At 51.7% G+C, this 22,845-nt stretch overlaps 1 protein-coding gene across 1 annotated transcript; it reads left to right on the top strand.

Annotated features, from left to right (window-relative positions):
- The first annotated feature begins 12,526 nt into the window (after window positions 1-12,526).
- CCDC177 (coiled-coil domain containing 177) lies at window positions 12,527-14,623 on the top strand. The gene has a single exon (XM_047795550.1). The coding sequence runs from the start codon at window positions 12,527-12,529 to the stop codon at window positions 14,621-14,623; it is 2,097 nt and encodes a 698-aa protein (XP_047651506.1).
- Window positions 14,624-22,845: the final 8,222 nt, after the last annotated feature.

Genomic DNA, 22,845 nt, shown 5'->3' with positions numbered 1-22,845 from the left:
TAAAGTCTGGTGCTCTGTTTCTCAGAGGTGCCCAGTCCACTCCTGCCTAGGACCTTCCCCCCCCCACACTGTGGTGCCTCTTTGCCCAGATGTCATTTCCTCAGAGACACTTGCTCTGACTACTCAGTCTATAGGGGCTCTGACCTATTATCTCACTTTATTTTTTATAGCACTTCTGTGAAATCATCTTTTTTAATTTACTTACTTCTTCTCCACTAGGATGTAAGCTCTAGGAGAGTGAGATCTTGTCTGGTGTCTTACCCACTTGCTGGCGTGTGGAAGGACCTCCATCAAGATCTACGGAATGAACGGAAGGACAGATGAATGGATGAATGAATGGATGAAGGGATGAATGGAGTCCGTCAGCACTGATGTGGGCTTTAGACAGTTTTCCAAGCCCAACTCACCACTTGGGCATTTCATGTAAGCCCTCTCAATCTGCTTCTTCATCTGTCAACTGGGGGCTGAAATAACCCCCACTTCTCTGGGACTATGACCACTAACTAAAAGGTAAAACTCCCATGACAAAGTGAACAGCGCCCTGCATATAAATCTAGTTGCAATCATTTTTATGACCTCTCTGTGCAGACTGGTGTCATCTTTGATCACCCTGTCTACATCCAAGTTGTGGACAAAACCCTTGAAGAGCACTTGCCAGGGCCCTGGACAGCACTGCCACTAGAGATGACAGCAGAAGGCTCGAGTCTGACCAACACGCTTCCCCATCCCGTCCACAAAGGGTGTCCAGGGTCTTGCTTTTGATTTCCAGTGTTGCCCTGATCTGTCAGCCTAGTCAAGAAAGGAAATGCAGGCGTTCCCGTTGTGGTGCAGTGGTTAACGAATCCGACTAGGAACCATTAGGTTGCGGGTTCAATCCCTGGCCTTGCTCAGTGGGTTAAGGATCTGGTGTTGCTGTGAGCTGTGGTGTAGGTTGCAGACGCGGCTCGGATCCCACGTTTCTGTGGCTGTGGCATAGGCTGGCAGCTACAGCTCTAATTAGACCCTAGCCTGGGAATGTCCATATGCCGTGGGAGCGGCCCTAGAAAAGGCAAAAAGACCAAAAAAAAAAAAAAAGAAAAAAAGAAAGGAAATGCAAGCAGCTGGCTCCATTCTTCATGACCCTTCTTTTCCTTTTGAGCCTCACAGACCATTTGTTGGCTGACTTCACCCAGGGCTGATGTCAAGTTCACCTTTTGCCCTGGGCAGGGTCCTGTTGCCTGGCAACAGAACACCTACCTGTCCTTGCCCAATCCCCTGGGCTACCCGGGGCCCTGGCCTCTGGCTGTGCCAAAGCAGAAAGGCCAGCTCTGAGGATAGCTTGTTGCTCTGGTCGGGGGAAGCTAAAGGGGGGCAATGATGGAAAGAGAGAAGAAAGATTGCCCTGCGGGGCAGAGGTTGTGCTTGGGATCCCTCAGGCAACAGCCATTTCTGATTCCCCAAACCACTGGGCAGAAAGCGCCTGAGATGCTCAGGATTTGGAGTCTGTTCTTGAAAGACAGTTCCTCTGTATGCATCCCTGAGCAGAAGGCAAGTGCTCCTTGAATGGGCACGTTTCCCAGCTGTCATCTTAGGGAAGCCTCCTGAATGAGAAGGAGATTCTGTTGCCTGCAGCCACTTGGGAAAAGGACCAGAGGTGCTGGACTAGGTTTGGGAGGTGAGGCTCAGGCAGAGCTTTGGGTACTCTGGGCAGGGTACTCAAGCAGATGGGGAAAGTGAGTGAACCAGGGGTAGAAGGATGGAAGGGCTCTCTTCTCCCTATGCACTTGGCCTGGCTCACTGCCATTTATCCTTTTCTTTAAATTTTTTTTTTTTCCTTTTTACGGCTGCACCTATGGCATATGGACGTTCCCAGGCTAGGGGCAGAATCAGAGCTACTGGCCTACAAGGGATCCGAGCCACATCTGCGACCTACACTGCAGCTCATGGCAACGCCGGATCCTTAACCCACTGACCACGGCCGCATCCTCGTGGACTTAACTGCTGAGCCACAATGGAAACTCCCCATTTATCCTTTCTGTCTCCAGGTCACTTCCTCAGGGAAGCCCTCCCCTCCCTCAGATGAGGGTGCAGTCCCCTGTTGTTGCAGGTCAGAGTCCACACTCTGTATTCACAGCCCTCATCCATTGTTGCGACGTGCACCTGCCTCTCCCTGCACCCCAGCCACAAAGACCGTGAGCTCTGTGAGGGCCGTGACCAGGTCTGTCTAGTCACTTCCAGTCCCTGCACACGGATGGCACTCAAGAGAAGGAAGTGTCAGATGAGGGACTAAAGGAATGGAGGAAGGGATGAAGAGAACCAGACGGCACTGCACAGAGGTCCTGCTGCCCGGCTCACTGGCCTCGGGTCCGCCTGGCCTCTCTGGTCAGATACAGAGGGTTGGGTATGCAGGCAGGCTGACGTCCTGCTTCCTATGCCCAGGCAGGGGAAGCCGATGTTTCCCAAAGATTCTTGCTGTCATTGTTCCACCTGCTTAATGAAGAACAGCCATTCTTTCCCAAGGGTGAAGTCATTTCCTTGGAATCAACATAAAACCCACAAGAAGGAAACTAGTGTTGATTGCACACCTACTATGCACCAGGTCTCTCATTTGATTCTCTGCACAGCAACTAATTTCTGTTTCTATAGATAATTTCAGAGATGTTCAATAATTTGTCATGTTCATTACAATCAAACAAAAAAAAAAAAAGAGGAATTCCCATCGAGGCTCAGTGGTTAATGAATCCGACTAGGAACCATGAGGTTGTGGGTTCGATCCCTGGCCTTGATCAGTGGGTTAAGGATCCACTGATCTGTTGCTGTGAGCTGTGGTGTAGGTCGCAGACTCAGCTTGGATCTGGCATTGCTGTGGCTGTGGCATAGGCCGGTGGCAACAGCTCCGATTCAACTCCTAGCCTGGGAACCTCCATATGCTGTGGGTGTGGCCCTAGAAAATTCCAGAAGACCAAAAAAAAAAAAAAGCTAAAAAAAAAGAGCTAAAATCTGGACAGGGGTGTGTGTGGTCCCGGAGCCCATACCAAGCCTTCGTGGAGGATGGTGTCGTGGAAGCCTTAGTCCTGAGTGCTGCTGGGAGTGGCCCTGGCTGCCTCCCTGCTGGCTTCTCGAAGACCGAGGCAATGATGGGGACAGTCTCCCCAAAAAGGAGGAAAGAGGGGGAAGAGTATAGAGAAGTGAGAGCAAGTTTTTTTTTTTTTGTCTTTTTGCCTTTTCTAGGGCCACACCTGCGGCACATGGAGGTTCCCAGGCTAGGGGTTGAATCGGAGCTGTAGCCACCGGCCTACACCAGAACCACAGCAACCCAGGATCCGAGCCGCATCTGTGACCTACACCACAGCTCACGGCAACACTGGATCCTTAACCCACTGAGCAAGGCCAGGGATCGAACCCGCAACCTCATGGTTCCTAGTCAGATTCATTAATCACTGCGCCACGTTGGGAACTCCAAGAGCAAGTATGTATTAAGTGTCCATTTATTCTTCAAACCTTTATTGTACATCTATGTCCAATGGGTCTAGGGACAAAATGTCATAAATATAGGTCCTCTCCTCATAGAGGTCATTACCTAGTGGGAAAACCAAGTAAGAAAACCAGACATTACAGCTGAGCAAAATTAATGTTATTAGATCACTCATTCAATTTTTTTTATTTTTGAAGCTCTCTATTGTAAAATGTTTAAAATATACATATTGCAGCTCCCTTCAAAAGCAGTGCTCACGGTATCGTAAAAGCACAGTAGGGGGTGTCCAACCCAGATGGAAGGGCCAATTAGGGAAGGTGTCACCAAGCAGGGGACATCTGAGCTGAGTTTTGCTAGACAAGAAGGAATTTGTGAGGCAAAGGGGCCTGAAACAAGTACTGCGGACAAAGGGCACATGTAGAGAGATGCAGAAACAGCATGGGCTGCTTAGAGAAATACAGGTTCAATTCCTATGTCTAAAATGAGGAAGGCATTGCCTTTAAGTTCCCTTGTAGAACTGTCCCTCAGGGGCCTTCGACGTGCCTCTGGGGTTTAGGGATTGCTTTGGTGGTTGCCGGCCTGGTTTCTCACTTTGAGGAGCAGATGCGCAGAGGAGGGGCGCCACCTGGAGGTCAGAATGTGGATGAGCATTGAGTTCCAACCTCCAAATCTGCCTTCAGTCAACATAGTCCTGCATGCCCTTCAGCTCTGTCAAAGAGCTGGGCCTCAGGGAAACCCTCTGATCTCCAGGAACAAAAGGCAACATTTCCAAATGAAGTAGAGGAACTGAAATCCACCTAAGAGACATTTTTATAGGCATAAAGGAAATTAGCCAAAAGGAAGCTTGCATTTCATTTCATCCAAATGTAGTAACAACACGGAGTTCTCTTGGGGTACAGCAGGTTAAAGATCTGGCAGTGTTACTGCAGCGGCTTGGGCTGCTGCTGGGTGAGGGTTCAGAACTTTCGTGTGCTGTGGGCACAGCCAAAAAAAAAATTTAGTAACAATAATAATGATATTCTACTTGTTGAGTGCTTATCAGGTGCCAGCTACCCAGGCCCACTGTGCTCTGTGCTAAACATATTTCCCTTTATTTAATTCTCAGGACAACCCCATAAGGAAGATACTACACTCTACCTGATTTATAGTGAACAAATGGCAGTTCAGAGAGGTTGACTAACTCTCCCAGGATCACATAGCCAGGACACAGACAAGCTGGGATTTGAACCCAAGTTTGTGAACTCAGAAGCTCATACTCTCAACCACTGGGCTAGACACTGGATGGATATGGCCATTAATTGGGTCCAAAGAGGAACTGAGCATCTTTGCCCACAACTTCTTCTTCCTCCTCCACTCCCTGTCCCAGCAAATGGCACTACCCTCCCTCAACCCAGCCGCCTAAGCCAGCATCCTAATCCTAACTGTCCTGATCCCCATACCTACTCACTCAACCAATTTAAGATTCTCTCTCATAACTATCTTTTTTCTTTTTTTTCCCCCTTCTTTTTATGGCAGAACCTGCAACATATGGAAGCTCCTGGGCCAAGGGTCGAATCGAAGCTGCAGCTGCAGGCCTGTGCCACAGCCGTGACAATGCTGGATCTGAGCTGCATCTACCACCTATGCCAGAGCATACAAACATCTGAGACATTATGGAGGGAATAATGCACCATGCTTAGTGTCAGAATTTCCATTTAAAAAAAAAAGGAGTGTGTGTGTGTTTGTGTGTGTTGCCAGGTAGTGGTGGGGGGTGGGGAAGGCCTGTGCGGAACAGGTGCTATACCTTCAGAGTAGCCCCTTTGAAAATGAGGGGCCTAAAGCCCTAAGTAGGCAGGTGGCTTCATGCCAGAGACAGACGACCCAGCAAAAGAGTGGAAACAAGTCTGGCTCCTAAGCAACAGCCCACTCTTCTGAGCAGGTCCATACGTGTTTTACACTGAGAATGCCCACGGCCGTACTCAGGACTCAGGCCACCTCTCCAGGGTCGTACAAAATGGAACAAAGTGTGGCCCTTCTAGGAGTGAGAGAAAACCCCACTAGATTAGTTGTAAGACCCCCCCTCTAGATTTCCTTGCTGACACACCTCCACAGTGTAGTGCACATTCATCTCTCCTGTCCCGCAGAGCAGTTCTCAAACGTGACCATCACCTGCTTAAGACACTTAAAAGATTCATCCAAGGAGTTCCCATCGTGGTGCAGTGGTTAACGACTCCGACTAGGAACCATCAGGTTTCAGGTTCGATCCACGGCCTTGCTCAGTGGGTTAAGGACCCGGCATTGCCGTGAGCTGTGCTGTAGGTTGCAGGCTTGGATCCCGTGTTGCTGTAGCCCTGGCGTAGGCCAGTGGCTACAGCTCCGATTCGACCCCTAGTCTGGGAACCTCCATATGCTGCAGGAAGCGGCCCTAGAAAAGGCAAAAAGACAAAAAAAAAAAGATTCATCCAAGTGGCCTAATGGTCCAAGTATTTCCATAAGGCCGATTTCATGGCACTAGAGCAGACAAATAGTACCAATAAGACCCCATTCCCCAATGCATTCGATGACGCATTCAGCAGGGGGTTCACTAGGTATCACGCCCTAAGCAGCTGCAAGCAGCCACCAACACAGACTTGTCTGCCCACAGCTTCTAGGTCCCTGCCACCTACACACCAAGCTATGTAAGCAAGCTGGTGGGCTTTGGTGATTATTTATCTACAGCTCATTTTTTTTCCTTCTTATTTTCTAATTTCCCACTCAAATGAACATATGTGATTTCAATAAAATAAGAAGTAAAACACCTTATGTTGGACAGGCACTACCTTTACCTGCTGGTCTGTGTCATACATTTCTTCTTAAGGCTTTAGTCTCGAGAACTGGGAATGGTTACACTTTATATGGCTATTGCTCTGGGTATAACCAGGAGACGGAAACCACCCAGTAATAGAAACAGAAGCAGCTTAACATAAAGAGGTATTAGGCTATGAAAAGAGAGTAAATATAAAGATATAAAGAGAATGCTCAAAGGTTCCCTAAGGCTGGAATTCCCGCTGTGGTGAGTGGGGGTTAAGAATCCAACTGCAGGAGTTCCTGTCATGGCATAGCAGAAATGAATTTGACTAGGACCCATGAGGATGTGGGTTTGATCTGTGGTCTCGCTCAGTGGGTTAGGAATCCGGGGTTGCCGTGAGCTGTGGTGTAGGTCACACAGGCGGCTTGGATCTGTTGTTGCTGTGGCTGTGGTGTAGGCCAGCAGCTGTAGCTCCGCTTAGACCTTCTAGCATAGGAATCTCTATAGCCGCGAATGTAGCCCTAAAAAGACAAAAAAAAAAAAAAAAAGGATCCAACTGCAGCAGCTCTGGTTGCCAAGGAGAGACAGGTTCAATCCCCAGCCCAGTGCAGTGGGTTAAAGGATCTGGGCATAGACACAGTTGTGGCTCAGATTCAATCCCTGACCTGGGGACTTCCACACGCTGTGGGTGCATATGGAAGTGCATATGCTATTAAGAAAAAAAAAAAAAATAGGTTCCCTAAGGCTGAAGGAAGAGAACTCAAGGAAAGACAACTTGGAAGGGGGAGCCTCTTCCTCAAGGTTGGGGTCCAGACCTCATTAGAGAGGGTGTGCTTGCAGTCCCCTGGGTGCCACAGAAGTCTGGGGCAGGGGGCCACTTGGCAATTGCTGGGGGAACAGGAAACAATCTTCAAGGGTACAGGTGCAGAGGTGAGACCTCAGAGCACATGGTGTCTACCTCAGGAAGGCACGGGAAAGCAGTCACCAGCCTTGGGCCGGGGCGCCAAGTCACCAAGGGATTGCTCTGAGCATGCAGCTGGAGTGGGGGACCACAGCACCCTCCCAGCACCTGCACGATGCATTATGGAACAGGAAGAAGAAAAAGCCAAAAGCACAGCACGCAGGGATCAGAAAGAGCTGCCCCCTTCCTCCTGCAACATCCCTGCAGGTCCCTCTACTGGCCAACCATAGCCGTGTGCTCATGGTCACGTAGAAAATTCTTACAGACCACTATCCCAGAGCAAGCCGTGACGGGAGAATTGAGAGGTGCAAGGCTGTACATTGATAACTGGCACAAGCTGTTATCAGCCATTAAAATAGGTCTTGTCAAGCTTTTTCTGTAAAGAGCCTGATGGTAAATATTTTAAGCTTTCTGAGTCATACAGTCTCTGTCAAACTGTTCAATTTTGCCACTGTTGCATAAAAAGCGGTGCAGACAATAAGTCAGCAAATAAACTTGATTTACAAAAACAGCCAGTGGATTAGACCTATAGATCATAATTTAGCAACTCCTGACTTAGAACTTGAGAGTGAATCATCTCTGTTCTGCGAATGGGATTACACTGAGAAGGGAGAGGAGCACAAGTGCGCAGAGCTGAGGTGGGCGGTGGAGGCTGAGAAGAAGAAACTTAAATGGAGATCATTGCCTATGTTGTAATTTTCTGTCCAGATTGATAAGTGTTATGGACTTAGTGTTTGCCCCCCTCCAAAAAAAAAATCCATATTTTGAAACCCTAACTCCCAAGGCAATGATGTTTGGAGATGGGGCCTTTGGGACGCAGGGATCAAACCTGTGTCCGCATGGATGCTAGTCAGATGCATTTCCATGGCACCACAACAGGAACTCCCAAGAATCACTTTTTAATCAAGGATGAAATGTTTATTGGGCTTTCCCTGAAAATCCTGCTCCCAATACAGAAGTGTCCTTATTGATTCTGATCATACCTCTAAGATGAGCTTTATCAAAATAAGTAGAAATTACTGTATCACTGTTTACTGAAACGCATGGGTCAAGGTACTCTGAATACAGCCTTTCCAATTCTGACAACAATTCTGAAAGGTAGCTATTATGGTCTCTATTAAATGACAAAGACGACATTTACATAGCAGACATTATCAATCTTAGAGGCAGACCACCAATGGGACCCTGCGTAAAGAAGGGAACATCGACGTTGAGAGGTGTGGAGCGGTTGACTTGCCCCATCGCACTTAACTCCACATGAATCCACATCTCTCCAGATGTTCGGCTTGGTGTGGAAATACAATACATGGGACCCACTTCAGGATCAGACAGAGCCAGGTCCAAAGTCCAGCCCCAGCTCCTACTAGCAATCCGACCAATTGCTCCTTTTCTCTACTGAGAGCAATTCATGGCATTTCTGCATATCTTGTAAAGGCTTTTATTCTGGACTACTTTTTTTTTTTTGCCATTTCTAGGGCCACTCCCGCGGCATATGGAGGTTCCCAGGCTAGGGGTTGAATTGGAGCTGTAGCCACCGGCCTACACCAGAGCCCCAGCAACCTGGGATCCGAGCAGCGTCTGCGACCTACACCACAGCTCACGGCAACACTGGAGCCTTAACCCACAGAGCGAGGCCAGGGATCGAACCCGCAACCTCTTGGTTCCTAGTTGGATTCATTAACCACTGAGCCACGACGGGAACTCCAATTCTGGACTACTTTTGAAGGATGTTTCCAGAGCAAACACCCTTGGAAGACAGAGTCTCCCTCCAGGTCAGGGAAAGATTTGCTTTCTCCCTGGATAATGCCTCCTGGGGAGTTTCCATTGTGGCTCAGTGGGTTAAGAACCAGACATAGTGTCCATGAGGATGTGGGTTCGATCCCTGACCTCACAGCTCCGATTTGACCCCTAGCCTAGGAACGTCCATATGCCACAGGTGCAGCTCTAAAAAGAAAAAAATTATAATGCTCCCCACAGGGGCAAAGTTTAAGCAGGTTTGCTAGCAGCCTCCTTAATAGGGTAGGGTCTACTAAGCTTAGGGTCATGTAGCTATGACACATATGACACAAACCTATTATACACACAGTACCTATCTGAGTCCAGCTCTTCATTGCCCCATGAAACTTGGGGAGCAAGGGGAACCAACCAAAGCAGAAACCTCATGCTGCCTGCTATACCATGAGTAACAAAGTCCTTTGTTTCTGACCACAGGTTCCATGTCTTCTGCCAGCATCTATGAAATGGTGGCAAGATAACCTGTTAGCATGTAAGTAGGATAAAGCCCTTCATGGACTGGAAAGGCTTGACTCTTACTCATATGTCAAACTCTGACTTTCTCCCCTCCCAATGCACCTTAACCTCCTGGCATCAGCTTCCAGGACAAAACTGAAGCTCTTTTTGCCCGTGTCACCAAAGGCCCTCTCACTGCCAGTGGGTATTTGATTCAGACAAAATCTGGATTTCTGCAGCCTTAACACCAGGGGCACATGCTCCTTCTGAAGTTCTCCACCCAGACCCCACACTTTCCTGCCTGGCCTTACTGGTCCCTTTCATGGACTCCTTTTCCCTTAGCAGCTCCATCAAGGCCCTGCCCACCTCCCTCTCACTCCACTGCCCTCCCTGGATGATCTCACTCACACAGTTGGTTTTAGGAACTTCAAATATGATGATGATGATGCACCGAACTCTAGCTCCAGTCCAGACCTGTGTCCCAGCCACCTGCTGAGCAGCTCCTCCTCAAACTCAAGCAATCCTAAAAGGATCCTTCCCTGGCCCTCCACCCCACCCCGTCCTCCCTCTTGGATCCATGCTCTCAGTCTGGTACACCCACCCACCTCACTGCTCCAGGAAGTCATCCTTGCCCCTTCACTGCCCTTCACACCCGGGAGTCAAGTCACCTTTGAGAGGTGCTTCTTTTTTACTATTTCAGGAGTCTTAAATAGGAAGAGACCCCAACTCATGCCAGGCCCATGCCCCCCTACGGTTGTTCCCCCACCCCATCCCAATCCTTCCTGCCTTGGATGATTGTAGGGTCCAGATAACTGGGTTTTCTGCCTCCCTTTGGCCTTTTTTTTTTTTTTTTTTGCCTTTTCCAGGGCTGCGCCTGTGGCATATGGAGGTTCCCAGGTTAGGGGTCCAATCAGAAGGACAGCTGCTGGCCTACACCACAGCCACAGCCACAGCCATGCGAGATGGGAGCCATACCAACACGGGATCTGAGCTGCGTCTTCGAACTACACCACAGCTCACATCAACACTGGATCCTTAACTGAGTGAGGCCAGGGATCGAACCGGCAACCTCATGGTTCCTAGTCAGATTCGTTTCTGCTGCACCACGACATCCTTAATCTACTGAGTGAAGCCAGGGGTCAAACCCGCAACCTCGCAACCTCGACGTTCCTACTCAGATTCGTTTCCACAGCACCATGACGGGAACTCCCCTTTGGGCCTTCTAAAGCCCTTACCCCATTGTTGCCAGAGCTACATTCCTAAAGTATAAACCAAATCCTATCATTTCCCTGCTTATTTAAGCCTTTCACTTGCTCTTCAGTGCCTTTCTGACAATTCAAGGTTATTAACAATAGAGTCACCATGCTCTCTAATGTCACCTCCCACCCACTCTCCCACCCCTCTCTCAAGTTCTCCTTCCATCTGTCTGCTGTGGCCACTACCACTCAAAATGGAAAAGAGGTGGGGAGGAGGTGTTGCAAAATAGCATCCATTAGCTGGCACTGGTTGGCTTTAATTTGTGTTATCTGGAACCACGAAGTCCTAAAATGTTGCATTAAACACTAGGTAATCTTCTGTCTGCCTCAAACCTATGTGAATGTCCTTGTTTTTTCTTTTAAAAAAAATAAAGCCATGGTTTGGATCAGGAACCATATTTCTATCCAATTATTCGCTATCAAGTTTGTTTACTTCTCAGTGCCCCCTTGAGAAACAAGCTGCTCTATTCCTTCACAAGGTGCTGGAAAAATAGGATGTCTTGCTGAAAGAGAGAAAAATACATAATTTTTTTCTAACTTCCCTTCTTCGCCCTCTAAGCAAACAAATCAACATCCTCGAGCGTCCACCAGGAGGCGCCATGGGAGCCGAAAGACCTGCGGTACCTTCATGATTGGAGAGGCGGTGATGGATGCAGCAGCGATGGAACCCGGCTGGCTTCCTTTTTTAAGAATCAATGTGAAGGAAGGGAGCAGAGCTGTGTTATTTTAGGGAGACCTTGTCGCACCCCCCCCCCACTTGCCCCACGTGTAGGTAGCGTCTGGGGTGTGCGCGAGCCCCATGGAGAGACAGTGGCGGTGGCGGCGGTGGCAGCTGGGGTTCCTATCGCGGCTGCTGCCGGCCGTAATCCGACCCCGCCGGCGCAGGGACTGAAGAGGCGCAAGGGAAAGTGGCGAGCTGCAAACAAAAGCCCACGGCGCGGGGCCCAGCCCGGGACGTGCGGTAAGCAAACTGGCCCGGGGACCCAGGAGCCGCCAGGCTCGCTGAGATCCAGGAGCCCACTGCGCTGAGATGCGGAGGGAAGGGGGGATTCGGAGGGCATCTGGGGGCAGGTGTCCGAGCCTAGACTGGGGTGAATGACGCTTTCAGCACGGAATTAGGATCGGGTGCATCTGGGAGGACCCAGGCGCCTTCTCCATCCCCAGCAAACACCCGGTGGGGAGGACAGAGGAAGGCGGGCACAGCACCTAGCAAGCCCGGCCCCAGAGGCAGGAGCAAGAATTGATCACCCCTCCCGGAGAGGTCCTTGGGGATTGAGGCATTTCTCCCCGCCTTTCCACCATCCCTGGGCCCGCGCCTGAGTCTCCTTTGGCAAAGGGAAATCAACCATAAACTTCTTCCCTAGGCAAATGGGGTCCTCACAGCAGTGTACTTTGGGGATGAACAGACCTCTTCCCTTTTTGTTCCTGCAAAGCTGCATCCCCGGTCGCCCGCCTAAACTGCAAACAAATACGCTAATCCTCCCGGGGAATCCTCCAAAGCCTCCCTGCTACTGCCTGCACCTCGATCTTTTCATTGTAACTTGCAACAGGAAGGAGATGGCATCCAGTGGGCTAGACGACCCCGGGAGCCTGGCCACAGGCCTCCACCCCGCACTCCGGGGCTGAAAGACTGAGGCTGCTCTCTGTGCACCAGTATCGTCCCTCCCGCTAGGGTTTTCAGGGCATCGGTATTACCGATTTACATTCCACCGGGCCTCTGAGCCTAATCCCAAAGCGGATTAAATGGATGGGGGGGGGGGATGAATGTGAATGGGTAGGGGGAAATTGCTCTCAAACGTATTCTTCGATGAACCTCCCGTGTCATCCCCAGAGACTCCACAGAAGGACGGGGTTCAGCCATGGTGGATCCCGTGCCTGAAGAGGAGAAGGCGGAAGCCGAGCCGGGAGGCCCAGGAGGGGATGAAGCCGCCGCGTCCGTGCCCCCCGACTCCCAGGACGCCCAGCAGCCTGCGGCCTCCTCGACCACGGCCTCCGCGGCGGTGCCCCGAAAAGCTGAAGTCCCAGGCGCAGCAGAAGGTGGGCGGCGGGAGCAGTCCCCGCTGCTGCACCTCGATCTCTTCAACTTTGACTGTCCGGAGGCCGAGGGCAGCCGCTACGTGCTGACCAGCCCTCGCTCGCTAGAGGCCTGCGCCCGCTGCGCCGTTAAACCCGTGGAGCTGCTGCCACGGGCCCTGGCGGACCTGGTGCGCGAGGCCCCGGGCCGCTCTATGCGGGTGGCCACCGGCCTGTATGAGGCATACGAGGCGGAGCGGCGCGCCAAGCTGCAGCAGTGCCGGGCTGAGCGTGAGCGTATCGTGCGCGAGGAGAAGCGGCGCCTCTTCACGCCGTTGGGCCCCGCGACCACCGCGGCCCCGGCCCCCAGCGCGGGCAGCAGCAGCAGCTGCAGCAGCGCCAGCCTCCCGGCCTCGCCCGCACCGCGCGCCGCTCGCAAGGCCTCCTCCAGCCCGTCCCCGGCCCGGCCGCAACCTCCGCCCACAGGGTCGCGGGCAGGTAGAAAGAGCCACTCACTAGACTCCCTGTCCCGCCGCCGGGAGGGCGCCCTCAGCTCGGAGTCCGGCGCGTCATCGTCGTCCTATAGCGGGGAGAGCCTGCGGGAGCTGCACTGGCCGCCGCGGGCCTCGGCCCGGAACAGCTGCCCCGCGGGGTCGGCGTCCTCTGCTCCCAACCCGCTGGGCCGCCCGTCCGCCTTGGCCTTGGTTCCACTCACTGGCCGAAGCTTCAGCCTCGGCGACCTGAGCCACTCGCCGCAGACAGCACAGCACGTGGAGCGCATCGTGCGCCAAGTGCGTGCGGAGCGGGGTCTGCGCGGGGTGCCGGAGCGCGACCGGAAGATCGCGGCGCTGATGCTGGCGCGGCACCAGGAGGAGCGCCTGTTGCTGGAGCAGCGCGCCGCGGCCCACGGCCAGTGGGAGAGGCAGCGCGTCCGCGCGGAGCAGCGGCGGGAGCGCGAGGAGCGCGAGAAGCAGCGCGCCCTGGAGCAGGGCCGCCGGGCCTGGGCAGCGCAGGTGGAGGAACGGCGCGGCCGCCGGGGCCGCGAAGAGCGCGAGGAGGCGAGGCGGCGGCAGCGGCAGTGTGAGCGCAGCGAGGAGAGGCGGCGGGAACTGGCGGAACGCCAAGGGCTCCTGCGGCGGGAGCGGGTCGAGCGCGCGGCCCAGGAGGACCGGCTGCGCAAGCTGCAACAGGAGCAGAACCTGAAGCAGAGGGAGGAGGGCCTGCAGGAAGGGCGCGAGCGGTCCGAGCAGGCCCGCAGGGAGCGCGCCCAGCGCGCAGCCCGCGCCAAACAGCGGCAGGAGGGCCAGCTTCAACGCGAGAAGCGGGAGCTGAGCCGAGCCGAGCGCGCGCGCCACGAGGCGCTGCTGCAAGGCCGGGCCCGGCAAGAGCGCGAAGAGCGAGAGGGCCTGCGGAGCTCCCTGGAGGCCAGCTTGGGCCGTGCGCAGGAGAACTACGAGCAGCTGGTGGAGCAGCGCACACGGGAGCTGCGTGAGCGGGCCCGTCGGGAGGAACTGCAGGGCCGGCGGGCCAAGGAGGCAGCGGAGCGCAAAGAGCGGGAGCATCAGGCTCACCTGGAGGCGCTGGCCCGGGCGGGCGAGCGGCGGCTGCAGCACGCGACGCAGGCGGCTGAGGAGGCTGTGCAGCAGAAAGCAAGGCGTGTTGGCCAGAGCCGGCTGGAAAAGGAGAGGGCCCAGCGCGCCAACAAGGAGAAGGTGGAGAGGGACGAAGACTGCCGCCGGAGGGAGCTGATCCAAGCCATCGGGCGCAAGCTGGAACGCAGTGAGCAGCTGTCTCGCGAGAGGCGCAGCGCGCTGGAGAGCGCCCGCTCCACAGCCCGGGCCTCCTTCCACGTGCGCGAGAAGGTGCGCCAGGAGACCAACACGCGCTCTTTCGATCGCATGGTGCGAGAGGCCCAGCTGCATGCCAGCCTGGACCGTAAATGACCGCCACCATGCGCTGGCCAGACTGCCACTCTCAGCCCCCGCAGGGCCCCTTTTGGCCACTTTGACCAGACCGTGGGAGTCCACAGTCGGGGCGCAGCACGGTGGCGTCAGCAGCCTTCCGATCAACGAGGCCATGAGAGGACCGACGTGCCAGACGTGTCAGACCGCCGCCTTTGTTTTTAAAAACTGTTTGGCAATGACACAGCACACTCTTTGACCACATCCACCCTTGGCAGCTCCCGCACCGACCCTTGCCAAGGCTCCCAGTATGTATGTTGAGTTAGAAAAGAGCTGGGAGAAAAGGGCTTGTGGATACTGGAGTAGGGCCCCCAAGGAGCGAGTGCAGAGGTGATTGCCCCCTCGTGCAGCAATCATCCCAGGCACCTTTCACATACTGGTGTCTAGGTGACTGTCCACACTGCAGTGGGGGAAGCATCTCCTTGGCTCGCCTCCATCTTTTCAAATATGACAAGTTGAAGAAAGCTCGGAGGCCTCGCAGAAAAGCACAGCTCTTCCAAGGTATTAGGCCACATGCAAGTGACCCCAAAGCTATTGATTTTTGTATGCTAGACTTTTAATCTGCCACTTGCGCAAATTCTGGTCTTAGTCCTGGTAGTTTTTCGGTAGGTTTTTCTAGTTAGACAATCATCTGCAAATAATGATCAACTTGAGTCCACCTTCCCGCCCCCACCCCCACCACTTACTCTCCCAAGTGATATAAGAAATCGTTGGGTTGGTGATGCTGTTTAGCTTTAGCAGAAGCCCCTAGCCCCCTGGGGAAGCGGGTTCCTTAGGCAGCAGTGTTCCACACGATTGTGCTTTCTTGCAGGGTACTTTCAGGGGAGGCGGCAACTGATGCCCACCTCCCAGAGTGAGGCCCCCTCCTCGCAGACAGCAGCCATGCCTTAAGAAGCAGTGCTACCTTATGTGCCTGCCCAGGCCAATTCTGCCTCAATCTCCAGCCCTGGATACATTCCCAAGAGTGGGCCCCGGAGAGCTTGATTCCCTCTGTGAAGGAATCTTTGCACCTGCTAGGAGGGAAATTACTTTCCTGGAGTAGCAAGAGAGCTGGAGTTGCCCTTTTGCTGTAAGGGTCGCGCTCACTATCATTGGCAGTTGGCAGCTGGCAGCATACCCTCTCCTCTCCTTCCCCAAGTGAGGAAAAAGAGAACTTCCCCCTTTCATTCCTGGTTCCCTCTCACCTCCGACTGAAAGTCCTTAGTCAGGCTCTCCGTGCCTCACCTCCTCTATGGGCCAGATGGGGCCATCAGTACTCTCCTCCTGGTACCTCAAGGTCTCCCGGATCCAAAGCGCCGCCTCAGTATTATTTGTTGGTCTTCTTTGTGCCTTTCTTGACCTGGAGTTGGGAGGCAGGAGGGCTGCTGTTGGCCTAGTTTGTTTCTGGGAATATGGATTTGCGGCATAGGAAGGGGGCAGTGCGTCACGGACAGATGGTCATTTAGCCTCTGAGGGAAGATACACGTAAGACCAGGCTACTCTCTGCTCCAAAAAGTCCTGCTCGGTTGTCTTCGGGCAACTTTCATCCTCAGAGCGCTTCCCTTCCATGAAGCCAAAACCAGCCCCAGCCATGTCCACCCCAGGTCTCTACCTTCATCAAGGAAGATAGGAAGTGAAACATTACTTTTCACATTAGGTCAGGATCAAGAAATAAAAGTGACCAAAAAAAAAAAAAAAGAGGTAAGAATCAGGGTAGAGAAGCACTATGTTAGACCTATTTCATGTATATTCTGCTGGACAGAATTGTCTCTAAAATGTCTGTTACACACACACACACACACACACTCTGTCAACATTCCTCCCCACCCCCCACCCCAAATCAAATGTCAACATGTACAGGAGTCTTGTGTTGAAGGAAGCAGGGCTTAGATGTTATACTTTAGATACTGTGAACCCAGAAAGGAGCTGTGACAGTGTGACAGGCTTATTTCTTTTTTTTCTTACCTTTTTTGCTTTTTAGGGCTGCACCCACAGCATATGGAAGTTCCCAGGCTGAGAGTCAAATCAGAACTACAGCTCCCAGCCTACACCACAGCCACAGCCATGTGAGATCTGAGCCAAGTCTGCAACCTACACCACAGCTCATGGCAACACTGGATCCTTAATCCACTGAGCGTGGCCAGGGATTGAACCCGTATCCTCATGGATACTAGTCGGATTCATTTCCCCTGAGCCACGATGGGAACTCCCAAGGCTTATTTCTTGAATGGATGAATTTTTCCTCATGTATTCATGTTGGCAATCAGATTGTCAGTGAGCTCTAGGAAGAAACAGTATCTATGAGTCAAGGCATTTAACTAAACTGTTAACAACATGCTGGTTCTTGACTTGTGGTTCCTGATTTGAGAGAGGAGGCCCTTGAGACCTTAATAGAAAATTCCATCTAAAAACTACTTCCTTCCAAAGGATGTGCATTCATTTGAGAAGGACACAATCTGTTTTTGTTTCTGTTGTCGCATAAGGCACTGAAAGGTACATAGGTGATCTTACCTGGCCCTTTAGTCAGTTTGCTGACGTCTTGAGTGACTTTGGGTAGATCACCTCTCTGTGCCTTCATTTCCCCATCTGTAGAATGGGGATCGTGCTTCTGCTGTCCTCACACAAACTCTGTGAGGATGAATCAGAATCAAAGTGGTGCTCTCAGTTCTAAGACTTTGGAACAGCAGGGGCAATCACTGTAAACAAAAAGGATCATGTGACTGTACTATGCCTAGAGTGTAATGTACCGTCTTGACCTAATGCAGAAAGGAAGGTTCTGGAAAAGCACATTGCACGTCATCATGTCATATGTGATGTGAAGGCCCAAGTCTGAATGTCACAGGGTAAGGGCCTGAACTTAGAGAAAAGCACAGGGTAAAGGAAAACACTTTGGGATTCTTTTTTTTTTAAAAAATGTATATAGCTAAGTAGACGTAAAGCAAAAACAGAAGCCAACCTGGAAATAGTCAAGAATGGTCTTCCAGGTTTCAACCATCCATTGGCATGTAGAGCCACCTCTGTGTTCTCGGAGAAGGAGTCATGTTGCCCTCTGAGGAGGAGCAAGTTCCAGGATACTGTTTTTGTGCCATTTATTTATAGTCTTCTTTTTGAAGTGATGCCAGAGAGGAGGAGTGTTTCTTATTCTGAAAGGCAGCGAGGGAACATTGGAGGGTGGGGAGTGGTGGGGGTGATCGATGGGAAAGCCTTCTGGGGGAAACGTTCTCACGAGGGCCAGGCTTTTGTCTCCGAGCACCAAGCTGGAAGTTCTTACCGTCCAGGGACATGCAGCCTTGAGATGGTCCCAGACCTTCCCATTTGCCCTCTTAGAACATCTCCTCGCTCAAAACAGAGGGAACGTGAAGTGGGATGAGGAGGGATGGGCAGGGTTGGGAAATGCTTTCGTTTGGTTCATTACCCAGGAAACAAGCAGGACAAAACTATTTCAGATGGAAGCATCGGTGAAGCTAGCCCAGGGTCCTTCTCCAGCAATGGCTATTGCCTACACTGCGTCGGGACAGGAAGATGGAAGTTTTCTTCCCGAAAACTGTGACTGTGAGTCTTCAATGGGAGCAGTAAACACGAGTTTTCAAAGGCGAAGAGTCTGTGAGGCAGCACATGAGAATGCATTGTGTGCGAAAGCCCATTACTTCTCATCCCTCCTCCTTTAAAAAGTTCGTTGAAACACAGGAACGATGGATTACACAGAAAGGGCTCTATCTTATTTACTCTTGAGTCCCCTGCAGCCCATGGCTTAGCACCTCATACATGGGAAGCACATAACTACTGGATGGAGAGAGGGATAGACAATGGATGGTTGGTGGACAAAGAATGGTACCCAGAGGAAATCTGAATGGACCGAATGGGCGGCCTCCCTTCATTTGCCAAATAAGTACTTGCTGTGTGCCTGGCATTGCTCTTGGTGCTGGGGAGCCAAAGTCCCCCTGACCATTGGCCCTGGAGTCCATTTATGCTGTAATGGCATAAGCAGACACATTTATTTCCCCCTTGGGCTTAATTACCTTCCTACCCTGGTATCCAACCACAGGCAGACCTGATGGTCCTTCAAGTGCTCATTCCAAGTCTTTTCAGTTTCCTGGGGACATGCCATCCACCAGCCAACCGTCATCAATCCACTGTTGTTGTTTTTTTCCCCTCAGAGGATCCTTGATTAATCAGGTCAAATTCGTAAGGTCATATGCTTAATCAGCTTTAAATTATAGTGAAGAGAGAGACATTAATTACCTTCAAGGGCGTTTCCTGTGTTGCCTTTAATAGAGGCAGTATAAATAATGATCATCAACCTAGCGAACCAAGCCTCGGGCCATGCAGAGTCCCAGATCACCAAAACAGGGTACCAGCTCCATCGTTCAGCTGTTCTTGCTGAGACAAGAAACTCAACACTTCAGAAGCATTTCCAGTTTTAAAGTCCCAAGAAAAAGAGATTTCCGATTGGGAATAAATCGATACGATCGTTAAGTGAACCAGAATACCCCCCTCTCTAAGATTTCCAGGTGATCAAGGATACCCCCAGATTTCTGCATATTCTTGCCTTTTCTCCACTGTTGGACTGCAGCTCCACCCTACACATCCCAAGGAAACATTTGGCCGAGGATCATAAGGAAATCCAGCATTTCTCGACACAGCCCAGAAAGGGGCTTTCCGAGATCCAGCAGACAACTCTCCATTCTAGAAATGTTGTTTAGGCTTCCTGTGTGACACGTTGGCTTTGGGTATCTGATGCAGCGCCTGCGCTAATATCCCTGATCACGTGCTTTGGTTATGTGATTCTTTACACAAAGCCCTTCATCTGCTCGCATACGAGCTCTGTTCCATGGAGTTCTGGTGCTGTTGACATGCACCTCCTCCCAGCCCCACGCACCCCCACCTGCCCCCCAGCCCCTCGTACTCTCCCTGGTTCTGCTTTGGCTTCACACAAAAGTCGGGGCCAGGACAGAGGGTAAATAGCAGGTGTTAGGGTATAGGAGTGGAGGGCGGTTTCTTTTGGGGGAACACTGGTCCTCAGTGCAGTGTTGCTGCTTCCTGATCCATCAAAAACCAGAGTGATGTTTAAATGAGCTACCAATTTGAAATTTTCATGCCTGTCTTCCTCATCGCTGGTACAGTATTGATGGCATGTTTTTGGGTCAGACACTTGTACGATTCACAGAACTGTCAGAAAGATGACCCATCTCTGCTCCTGAGGTTGAGTGCACATCCGCGTGCACATGGCACTCTCCTACCCACCCCAGCATCAGCGTTCCTGCAGAGCGAGGGGACCTGTAGCCAGTTCATTCTTTCGGAGAAGCATAAGCTCTGGCAAAAACAAGCTGCCCCTTGGTGGGGATCCAGTGATTCCGCCTACCTCCAGCTCCAAGGCTGCTTCGCGCTTCAATCTCTGGCTTGTAAGCATGGTGTCCATATTTCCTAATGCCATCAATGAGCCACGTGGATGGCAAAGGGTTTTCAAGCTGCCACTACACTTCTTCCTCCTGCTTAGTATGAGAGGAAGACTGGGAAATGGAATTCGGATGCCAAAATGTTGACATCTGGGACATATCAGTGTGACAGAAGGACGGATGTCTACAAAGTTCTGGACACCTGGTCCATGTGGCCACCGTACCTTCAAGGCAGAGAGTTTTGGCAAAGGAACAAGCTTTGTCGACTTGTTCAAACCACTACCTACCATTCCACAGACCCCTCCTGTCATCTGTACAATGGGGACAGTAAATCCTACTCAGTAGGGAATTATTAAATTAGCTAATAATATGCTGCTCAGAAAGCAGCATCGTCCCTGGCAAATAGCACACCATTTGTGGACACTGTTATTCTGAACTTGGGAGGGTGGTAAAGGAAGGAATAGAGTAGGCCGAACTTCAGCCCGGTGGTGCTGGTGGACCCTGGGTTCAGATGGCAGCCCTTGGCAGTTGTATGTTTCCCTTGCTGTGTGGCAATCCCTAACCATTCCAAAGGAAGGGGCTCTGGAATAATGGGTCCCTAGTAATGTGTCATAGTCTGGGGTTGGGGGGGGATTAACAAGTTTACCAAATGTTTGGCAATAAAACTGACTTATGACGATAAGTTATGAAATGTTATTTTCTTTTTTTGTCTTTTGGTCTTTTCAGGGCCATACCCGCGGCACATGGAGGTTCCCAGGCCAGGGGTCCAATCGGAGCTGTAGCTGCCGGCCTACACCAGAGCCACAGCAATGCGGGGATCCGAGCCAAGTCTGCGACCTACACCACAGCTCACAGCATCGCTGGATCCTTAACCCACTGAGCGAGGCCAGGGATCAATCCTGTGTCCTCACGGATGCTAGTCGGGTTCGTTACCTGCTAAGCCACGACAGGAACTCCTCAAATGTTATTTTAAGATTCCCTAGGGGAAGGCTAAAATGACAGAATGCTTTAAAATGTGCATCTCTTTCTTGGGAAAAAGAGGGTGTGTTGTTGTCCTGGTCAGACCCAAATGCTTTGGTAGCATCTTTAGCAGAGCCAAGTAGAAGAGGATGTGGGAGAACAACAGTCCTGGGGTGCTCTGGATGGGGTACCTGGCAGGAATTCTGGGCTGTGCAGCCATCTCTGCTCTGGCCACGTGGGAATAAGAAAGGGGGTCTGAGAAAAGCCCAACCTGGGAGCTCACTGATGGACTCATTGGTGGACCGAGGTTGGAGCAGGAAAGGAGAGAGGTGGGTGTGCATTAGCATCCCTTCATCCTCCACACATGACATCCTCTGAGAAGGCTCAGAAAGTGTCACCTCCTCCTTCCCTGCTCCCTAACCCCCACCCCAGGCCCTGCCAACGCTGCAGGGAGGTTGGTTGCAGGGCTGGATTGATCAAAGTCCTTTCCCCACTCTGGACATACATCCTTGCACAGAGGTGCTAAACAGGCTGCCTGGCTCGTGCTGGCTCGTGCTGTGCATCAGGAGGTGAGGATAAGAGGTGACATGAACTGCTGGGAGCTCTCCTGCGTTGTCATCTTTCTTCTGCCCTTGGAAACCCTAGAAGGAGGCCCCACTGGACCTTAGAGGCCTCCTGAGCCCTCAGCGAAATAGTAGATTAGGCAGAGCATGTCTCCCAGGAATATCTGCTTATTTGAAGAGAACCCACACGGTGAGCAAAACGCAGAGTCGAAGGGAACAATCTGCTAATGTCCTGATTGCAGGGGTAATGACGCCCATGCACACTAGGCACGCGCACTGGGCAGCTGACTCTTTTACGAGCTTAATCCTCACAGGATCTCTGGGAGGTATTATTATTCCCACTGTACAAACGAGAAAATTGAGGCGCCAAGTTTAAATGACAAGGTCACACAGCTAGTGTTGGACAGAACTGGCTTTGGGGAATTCTGTTGAAAAGGGCTTAACTTCCTCTGATACACATGTCATTTCCTAGATCAGCCCTCCCTGCCTCTTGAGAGTCACAGCAAAAGGATATTAACAGTGGAGCAGTTTAGGAGTTCCCGTCGTGCCTCAGTGGTTAACGAACCCAACTAGTATCCATGAGGATGTGGGTTTGATCCCTGGCCTTGCTTAGTGAGTTAAGGATCCGGCGTTGCCATGAGCTGTGGTGTAGGCTGCAGATGCAGCTCAGATCCCGAATTGCTGTGGCTGTGGCAGTGGACAGCAGCTGCAGCTCCGATTCGACCCCTAGCCTGGGAACCTTATATGCATGGGTGCGGCCCTAAAAAGCAAAAAAAAAAAAAAAAAAAAGTCATGGAGCAGTTTAATTGTTTGATCTGGGCTCAGCCCTAAGCTCTGACCTTATGTTTCATAGTCTGTTTCTGTTGCCATAGGTGGGTCGAAAATTCTGCCTGGGCTCCCACTTCTTGCAGCCACTAAAATAAGTGGAAACAAATGACAAGGGAGGGAGGAAAGTAAGCTTCTTTGGGAAGGGACTGGGCTGATTTAGGGAGGGTCATTAAAATAAGAGCATTGGAGTTCCCGTCGTGGCGCAGTGGTTAGCGAATCCGACTGGGAACCATGAGGTTGCGGGTTTGGTCCCTGGCCTTGCTCAGTGGGTTAACGATCCGGCGTTGCCCTGAGCTGTGGTGTAGGTTGCAGACGCGGCTCGGATCCGAGTTGCTGTGGCTCTGGCGTAGGCCAGGGGCTACAGCTCCAATTCGACCCCTAGCCTGGGAACCTCCATATGCCGCGGGAGCGGCCCAAAGAAATAGCAAAAAGACAATCAATCAATCAATCAATCAATAAATAAATAAAATAAGAGCAT

Source organism: Phacochoerus africanus, chromosome 9, assembly GCF_016906955.1.
Source record: "Phacochoerus africanus isolate WHEZ1 chromosome 9, ROS_Pafr_v1, whole genome shotgun sequence".
NCBI classification, from domain to species: Eukaryota; Metazoa; Chordata; class Mammalia; order Artiodactyla; family Suidae; genus Phacochoerus; species Phacochoerus africanus.
The sequence above is the reverse complement of the archived record's forward strand: the minus strand, read 5'-3'. Positions and strand labels throughout refer to the sequence as shown.